The sequence below is a fragment of the Corvus kubaryi genome, unplaced genomic scaffold (assembly GCF_017639235.1).
Source record: "Corvus kubaryi isolate FWS band 111438036 unplaced genomic scaffold, C.kubaryi_AGA036_p1.0 37284, whole genome shotgun sequence".
Taxonomy (NCBI): Eukaryota; Metazoa; Chordata; class Aves; order Passeriformes; family Corvidae; genus Corvus; species Corvus kubaryi.
In genome coordinates this window covers 8827040-8835661 of record NW_024581088.1, presented here as the reverse complement: position 1 = coordinate 8835661, position 8622 = coordinate 8827040, and the positions used below count along the sequence as shown (strand labels likewise).

Below are 8622 nucleotides of genomic sequence, written 5' to 3'. Positions count from 1 at the left end.
CCCCCCCCCCCCCCCCCCCATTATTACTTTTCCGAGCGCGATCCCGAATTTAAATTCTTGCACGATAATTGAGCGCTCGGAATCCCCCGCTCCCGTTGTTTCCGCCGCTTCCTTCCCTTCTGCCAAACTTTCCCCACGTCCGGGGTCGTCCCCGGCCCTGACTGTGGCCCCGGGCCCGGGGGAGGCAGCCGGGGGTGCTGAGCAAGCGGGTCGGCGAAGGGCAGAGAAATAGGGGAAAACAAGGATATGTTTTCACCCCTTATTTCCCGAAATGGGAATTTTGAGCTTTTTCCTTGCTTTCTGCCACGGTGTGGGCAGCACCGTGGGATGAGAAGAGGGGGCACGTGAGGAAGGCTGGCAATCCTCAGCGAACTAAACTAAAAGATGGTGGTTTGGGAGCAGCAGCCTGGGCCGGGCGGTGCCGGGGGCTCGGTGCGGCCGCAGCCGTCAGGGGTCGGCGGCGGGCGGGGGCAGCCCTGTAGCACTCTGGGTCTCTCCGCAGGAGGATGTTCCCCCCGTTCAAGGTGCGGGTGAGCGGCCTGGACAAGAAGGCCAAGTACATTTTGCTGATGGATATAGTGGCGGCCGACGATTGCCGGTACAAGTTCCACAACTCCCGCTGGATGGTGGCTGGAAAGGCCGACCCGGAGATGCCCAAACGCATGTACATCCACCCCGACAGCCCGGCCACGGGGGAGCAGTGGATGGCCAAACCTGTTGCCTTTCACAAGCTCAAGCTCACCAACAACATCTCGGATAAGCATGGCTTTGTAAGTGCGGCTGCGGGGCAGAGCGGAGCCCCCTGGGCAGGGATCACCGGGCAGGGACCCCGGGCAGGCGCGGGGTTTGCCCGGTGCGGGGTTTGCCCGGTGCGGAGGCTGCCCGTGATCTCCCCGGGGGAACCGCGGGGCCTCAGAGCCTCCTTCAGCTGGGCCGGGCTGGGCGGCGGGGCCTGGCCGGGCCTTGCGGTGGCCTGGCTGTCCCTCAGCCCCCAGCCCCTGGTCCTGCCCGGCCCCGAGGGGCAGCTCCCGTTTTCCGGGGGAAAAAGGAGGGTTGGGCTGCCTCGGGCCTCGGGCTTCCCTTGGCTCCCGCATCCCCGGCCTCCACGGCCGGTCCTGGTGCTTCTTCCCAGCCTGCGAGGCTCCGTGGGGAGAGGAATTTAGGGAGGTGGATGTGCGGAGCCGAGGCCGTGCGGGGGCTGCAGCCGGGGAAGCCCCGACGGGGCGGCGGGCGGACAGGGGCTGTCGCTGCCACCGGGGCCGAGCCGAGCCGGGCCGAGCCGGGGGGAGCGGAGCCGGGGCCGGCGGCACCTGCGCTGGGTTTCCGCAGCCGGGAGAAGGGTTGGAGTCGTTGGCAGCCGGACCATCTGCCTCTGAAAGCCCCTATTTATTTCCCTGTTGATGATATCTGCATCACCTAAAGGTGGCAAAACAAAACAAAAAAAATAAGCCAAAAATCTACTAACAAAAAAACCAAAAAAAACAACAAAAAAACCCCCCACCACCCAACCAACCAAAAAAAAAAAAAATACTAAGAAAGGAAGAATAGAGAGGGAGAGAGAAAAGAAAGACAGCGAAGAGTGTTGGGCATTTGCAGAGACCCGCAGAAAGCAGGGTCAGAACGGGAGGGGAGCGCGATCCTGCGGGAATGCACGGAGGGGGAAATCCCAGCGCCCCAGCCAGCTCTCCTTCCTCTGAGCAAGCATTTAGGGCGATAAAGGGAAAGTTCATCGTGCCGCGCTGCTGATACGGTAATTAGCGGGGAGCCGGGGCCGGCGGAGCCCGGGGCAGCCGCGCTGCGGGGGCTGCGGGACCTCGCTCGGGTGGGGAGCGCGGAGCAGCTCCGCGACTCCCGGAGAACTTTCTCCTCTCTTTTTATTTTTTTCCCCTCTCTATTTTTTCCACTCTCTCTCTCTCTTTTTTTTTTTTTTAATTTTTTTCTCTCTCGCTTTTATTTTTTTCTCTTAAGGCAGGAAACAGCGTCTTTGTTAAATAATACATTGCGGGGTTATTTATAGCCAGCAAGGTAAATCGATAGAGAAGGAGTCTAAAAAATACCTCTTTTTTTGTACTGGTGAAAAACTAGTTTGGTTCAGTGCTTTTAACGGTTTGCCTCCTTCAATTAAAGATTTCTGGTATCTGTCGTTGTCCAAAATCCGGACTGTGTTAAATCTGGGAGACGAGGGTTTAGCCAGTGCCCATCTGGTCAGAGAGGGATGATTATTTTTTTTTAAAGGAATTCAGATTTGCACGCCTGAATGAGACTTTTTGCACCATTTTCATGATAAATCCCGTCTAGATTATATCAATAGAACAGCGATCCGACAGTTCATCAGCAGGTGATTATTGCTTGGGTTAAAAAAAAAGGGGGGGGATTTTTTTTATTACCTTCTAAACCGAAATGAAGTGATAATTATTTAGCCATTTGGCCGACGTTATTTGACAATAATTACTCAAGCTTTCGCCGTTCCTCTACGAATTCTGGGCAGTGAATTCTACATTTCAATCCGACCACAGCAGGTTGGGGAATTATTTCAACGTTATTGAGCAGGAAAACAGGCAGCGAGGGGCAAGGGGTCGGAGCGGCCCCAGGGGCGCGGCTTGGGGTGTTCAGCCGCTTCCAAAAATCCTCAGCCAAATCGCGGGGAATTCGGGTTTTATTAAAAAAAAAACCCAACCAACCAAACAAAAAATAAAACGAGAGGGTAGAGAACGGCTTTGAGTGTTGGCGAGGCTTTCAGACACCTGGTTGGAAAAAAAAAAAAAAAAAAAAAGGCTGTTACTTCTGCAACGTTGCTCCGAGACATAAATTTGCTATGGCTCGTGGTGAAACGCTCCTTTCAGGTCGCAGGCTCTGGTTGGGGCTGGCACCATCTCCTGCCGCCCCCGACACTAACCCAGAGCCTTTTAACATTATTTTTTTTGTGGTGGTGAGGGATAGTAATTTATTTTTAAGGACGGAAATATGAAAAGTGGTGAGAAACTTGTCAAAAAGTCGCCTCGCGTTTGCAGGGCTGTAATAAAACAAGGAGATCCCTTTTGCTGCTTTATTGCCGTGCTTAACACCCGCAAAGATGCTGTTGTGCCTGCGTTCCCTGACCTCCTTCTTTGGGGACAGATCCTGCAATGGCATCAACAACAGAAAAAAGAAATCCTCCTCTCTGGCATCTGCCAGTGAATTTGTGGGGTACACTTTTTTTGGTTGTTTTCGGGAGAAAAGGGGTTTTTTTAGGGAGGGAGCTGGATGCGTGTGTCCCACAGAGTGTGGGGCTGATGGCAGCCGCGGGCTGTGCTCTCTCTCCCACCCAGACCATCCTGAATTCCATGCACAAGTACCAGCCCAGGTTCCACATAGTCCGTGCCAACGACATCCTCAAGCTGCCCTACAGCACCTTCCGCACCTACGTGTTCCCCGAGACCGACTTCATCGCCGTCACTGCCTACCAGAATGACAAGGTATGGCCAGGCAGCCCCTGTGCCTCTCCCTGCCCTCTCACTGTCCCTGTCCCATCACCCCTGTTCCATCCCCTACCCAGGATCAGGGTATTTTTGTGTGTGTGCGTGTTCGTGAGGATATTTCAGGGCAGAGCGGCCAAAAGGCAGCAACAGGAGAAAGGTTAAACCTCAAGCCCTCAGAGTAGGATGCACCCTCATACTGCTTGTATGATTATTGCTATTTTTAGTATTAATATCAATGCTATTGTCAGTATTTCTATTATTACTATTAATAATTCCCTCATGGAGTTTGTTGCACCTTTCTGGGCTGTGGAAGTCTTTGCTGCAGGCCCAGGCTGTGGAGAGCAGCACCAGGCCTGGGCAGCCTCACCGAGAAGGTGCCCAGGGCTCTGGAGGAGCCAAAAAATAGAGCCAGATAAGCTAATTTTAGTTGCTTTCGTGATTTAGCAAGTGTCACCCTGTGAGCAGGCAGAGCCAGGAGAGCACGATGGGGAGCAGAGAGCCTCTGCCATCCCCTTCCAAGAGTAGTGTGTGTGTTTTAACCCAAAAGGTGACCCCCACCTCCACCCCTGGCTGCTGATGCTAATTGACAGCTCTGTCTGAGGGTCCTGGTGGGCTTGTTTCCCTCGTAAAGTTTATGGCGAAGAGTCACAATCGATTAAAGAGCACTTTGTCTGCTCGCCTGCCGCAAGCTGCGCGGGGTGGCCGCCGGCCGTGGGCCCTGTCGGGCGGGGGATGCTCGGGCCGGGGGATGCTCGGGCCGGGGGTCGCGGCGGGGCCGGGCAGCCGGGCCTTTTCCAGCACCCCTCTCGGGGCCGTGTTTCAGAGCCATGCATTACTGAGCGCCCTGATGTCGCCGGCCCCAGCAGCCCGTGGCAGGGAGGGATAAGAATAGCTTTTAACCAGCGCCGCGCAGCTCAGTCGCCATCTTCCCTCCGGGGGGCCGTGAAAAATAACTTCCTATCATTAAGACGCCATTAATAATTCAAGCCCAAACCTCAGCATCATTTTTAATAAAGCATGCGGTGTGTTAACGCGGGTTCCGCAGCCTGCGCCGCGCACCCCGGGCTCCCCGACGGCGGCTGGGGAGAGCGGCCAGGGCTTCACGCCGCCCTCTCTCTCCTTCTCCGCCCTCACAGATTACCCAGCTGAAAATCGATAACAACCCCTTCGCCAAGGGCTTTCGGGACACGGGCAATGGCCGGCGGGAGAAGAGGTAAGGGGTGCGCCTGTTCCCCCGGCTCCGTGCCCGCGGGGGGACGGCCGGTGCCCGACGCTGCCTCTCGCCCGCAGGAAGCAGCTGTCCCTGCCGTCCCTGCGGATGTACGAGGAGCCCTGCAAGCCCGACCGTGACGGCGGCGAGTCAGACGCCTCCTCCTGCGAGCCCTCGGCCGTGCGCGATGCCCTCCACTCGCCCGTGGGTGCCCTCCCCAGCCCCCTGCGCCTCAAGGGCAGCGGCAGAGGTAACGCAGGAGTCGCGGTCCCCAAATGTCCCCAGATGTCCCCAGACAGTCGCGGTTCTGCTCCCTCAGGGCTGCTGCGTGCTGATTTCCTGGGGGCACTGAGGCAAAACAGCGGGGAAAATAAAGACGGGGATGCGCGCAGGGAAGCACAAGGGTTGAAAGGACAAAAACAGCAAACGCAAATGGCATTCACGAGTTGAAATATTTTTCTCTTTATATATTTTATCTTGAATGTATATTTGATCCTCTATACACCTGACATCTTGTATTTATATGATACAAGAAGAAATGGCAAAGCAGCCCATGTGCTTGCCACGTTAGCCCGGCTCCTCACCGGTGCGTGCCCTGCCTTCCATGGGAATCTCACACTTCCCCAAAAAAAAGAGAAAAAAGAGAAAAGAAAAGAAAAAATTAATGCATTTGAAAGAGGAAAAAATGTTGTAACTCCAGTGCTTCAAGCTGGTAAATGAAAATAAACCAGCAGCTCCTACATTGCAGTTGTTCGATGCTGGGTTTTGTCTTGCCGCACTATCAATCTGCTCTTTAAACTTTTCACCAACTTGATTCCCTGCAAACCTTTATCAAAACTGCAACCCCCCACCCCGAGCTGGAGGCAGGGTTTATTACACCCCTCTCCACTTTCAAAGGCTTCCCCGAATATTTGCCCCAGCCTGCAGAGCTTCACCTCACCCGCACCAAAAGGCTTTTCTCGTTTAGTGCAGCCGTTCCAGCAGGGGCTCGGCTCCCCTCACCCTTGCCAGCCCCTCACCTCGCATCCCCCTTCCTCCTCTGAGAGCTCAATGGGGTTTTTTAAATTGAAGCCCCTTTTTGGGAAGTCTGTACCATACTCCCTGCTTTAAAACTGCCTCTTTAACCTGTCTCAACCTGCACATTTGGAATAAATCCACGGCGCATTGGTGATCAGCTCCACGTAATTAAATATACGCAGGACCATTTCCTCCCGCGCTGTCCGCTGCCTGCTCTCCTCATCCCCACTCTGCAGCCCGCTTGGAGTTTGCAGCTAACAAGAGCGATGCTGTAATAGATTCTGGTTCTCCATCAAGCATGTTTTTCCTGTTTAGCACAGCCACAGGACTTGCTGTTGTTAATCCCCTTTCCCCAGAGCGACCATAGCATGAGGGCCCATTTCTGCCCCCAAAATGAGTCTCTCCCATTAATAACAATACGGCTTCGCCATCACAACCTCTCCCTGACACCAGGGCTCTTGCAAGTGACCCCTTCCTCACCTCCCCTGGGTGCTTCTGCTCTGACCCTCTGCCCCTCCATCCCCTTGCAGAGGAGAAGCCAGGGGCTGACAGCGACGCAGAGGTGGAGAAGGCGCCTGAGGAGCGGCCGGTGGCAGCAGCCAGCCCCAGCGGGGAGGACGGGACGCCCCGTGGCAGCCCCCGGTGCCTGGAGGAACGAAGCAAGGAGAGGCACAGCCCAGAGAAAGCCAAGGATGGTGCATCCCCCCGGGAGGGTCCTGGCGAGGGCCTGTTCGGCACACGGAGTCTGGAGAAGGACAAGGTGGAAGGACGGAGGAAAGAGACGGACCCGGGCAAGAAGGACACGGAGGGCGGCGGGCTGGGCAAGGAGGCCTTCGCCCCGCTGATGGTGCACACGGACAGTCCCCCGCACCTGAGTGCCGGGCACCTGCAGAGCCTGGCTCTCTCCGGCCTCCACGGGCAGCAGTTCTTCAGCCCGCTGGGCGCTGGGCAGCCCCTCTTCATCCACCCAGGACAGTTCGCCATGGCCCCCGGCGCCTTCTCTGCCATGGGCATGGGACACTTGCTGGCCTCTGTGACCGGTGGGGGCAGCCTGGAGAATGGAGCCCTCTCGTCCGCCCCGGGCACGGCAGGGACGGCCACCCCCTTCCCTTTCCACCTTTCCCAGCATATGTTGGCCTCTCAGGTAAGGCCCTGCTCCTGCCCCGCATCCCTGTCCCTATCCCTGCTGCCCAGTTGGGCCCTGGAATCTCCTCTTCGTGTCTTCCCAAAAAGCTCCCTGAGTGAGCGGAGCACTTTGGGGATGCAGTTCAGGCCTGGCCAGTGTCACCCCCAGTGTGGAGACATGCAGGGTGGCCCCATTGCAGGGAAGGAGCTGTTGGTGTCCTCAGCCTCCCCCAGGCCCTCTGCAGCCCATGGGGACAAGGGAGTGACACACCCCTGACATGTTATCAGATGTGGCACAGGCAGAACGTGGGGGACATTTTGAAGGTGGCTTCAGGGTTGATTTGAGGAGGAATCTTGATTATTTTGCAGCTGCTATGGCTCCTCCACAGTCAAGGGCAGAGTCAGGAGCTGTGGCCCTGCCTGACCTGGCTGTCCCCATCCAGCAGCTCCCTGTCTTCCTGTCAGCTCTGAAACAGCTCCCACAATGCCTGTGCTGGTGTTGCCTTTCCCATCCCCTCTGATGAAATACATAAAGATGTCTTTGAACTCCCCTAATTTATCGATTCTGCTTAACAATGTGTTTTAATGTGGTTAAGGGGCTGTGATGCTGCACAGGCAAGGACATGCAGCGTGCAGGGAGGGGACAGGGTATATCTCAGAGAGGGGTTTGTGCTCGGTGTCACCAGCCTGGGTCGGGATGGGGTGGATGGGGCTCTACCACCTCCCTCAGCCTGTTACACGTGGACATCCCCACACTCTGTTTTTAGGATGACACTGGCTGTTCCAGATTTGCCTTGGCTTTCTTGAGGAAACATAGCTGGGAGGGCAGGCAGGAGGGGGGATGCAGCAAAGAGCCAGCACAGCTCTGACCCCTCTTTCTCTCTCCACAGGGAATCCCGATGCCCACCTTCGGCGGACTCTTCCCCTACCCCTACACCTACATGGCAGCAGCCGCAGCGGCCGCCTCGGCCATGCCGGCCACCAGCGCGGCCGCCGCTGGGCCGCTGTCCCGCAACCCTTTCCTGGGCAGCAGCCGGCCCCGCCTGCGCTTCAGCCCCTACCAGCTCCCGGTCACCATCCCGCCCAGCACCAACCTGCTGACCACCGGCCTGCCCACCAGCCTCAATCCCAGCTCCGAGGGCTCCAAGGCCGGCAGCAGCCGGGAATCCAGTCCCCTGCCCGAGGTGCCCCTGCACAAGGGGGGCAGCCAGCGCCCCACTGCCTCCCCCAAAGGCTCCCTGAAGGAGTCCCTCAATGAACTGCAGAACATCCAGAGACTGGTGAGCGGGCTGGAGAGCCAGCGGGAGCTGTCACCCGGCAGGGAGTCGCCAAAGTGACCGGCGGGGTGGGCAGCGAGCCCTCCTGGCAGGGCGAGAAGCACTGGTATTTTGTACAGCACAGTATAAATATTTATTGTGGAGCGAGGGGTGGGAGCAGACAGGGAGCAGGGTGCTGGAGCAGAGGGACGAACCTCACAGACCAAGCGGACCCACCACCCCCAGAGGAGCCAGGAGGCAGCAGCTGGAGCGCAGGGCTTGCCCACCCCTTTGTCTGTGGGGCTGGGAGTGGCTGCCCTCACTCCACCGAGGCCCTGGAGCCCCCAGGACCCCTTCAATTCCCCGCTTCGGGTACTGGGCAGCTCGGAGGAGGGTGATGAGCTGGTGCTGAGACACCTGATGGACGGGGCAGCCCCAGCCCCTGCCTCGGTGGGGGGGTGAGAGGGGCCAAACCCTCATCTGTGCAAGGGGAGGGGGAAGGAAAAAGTAATTAAAAAAGAAAAAAAAAAGAGATAAGAAACAGAAGATGGAAACC

The 8622-nt window shown here is 57.1% G+C and overlaps 1 protein-coding gene across 1 annotated transcript in view; it reads left to right on the top strand.

The window, feature by feature from the left end:
- The window catches only part of TBX2 (T-box transcription factor 2), a 10331-nt gene extending 2184 nt beyond the window's left edge, over positions 1–8147 (top strand). The window contains exons 3-8 of the mRNA XM_042026596.1: positions 503–770; positions 3309–3455; positions 4595–4671; positions 4749–4918; positions 6216–6829; positions 7701–8147. Coding sequence (XP_041882530.1) covers positions 503–770; positions 3309–3455; positions 4595–4671; positions 4749–4918; positions 6216–6829; positions 7701–8147 — 1723 coding nt within the window. The remainder of the gene's footprint in view (positions 1–502; positions 771–3308; positions 3456–4594; positions 4672–4748; positions 4919–6215; positions 6830–7700) is intronic.
- Positions 8148–8622: the final 475 nt, after the last annotated feature.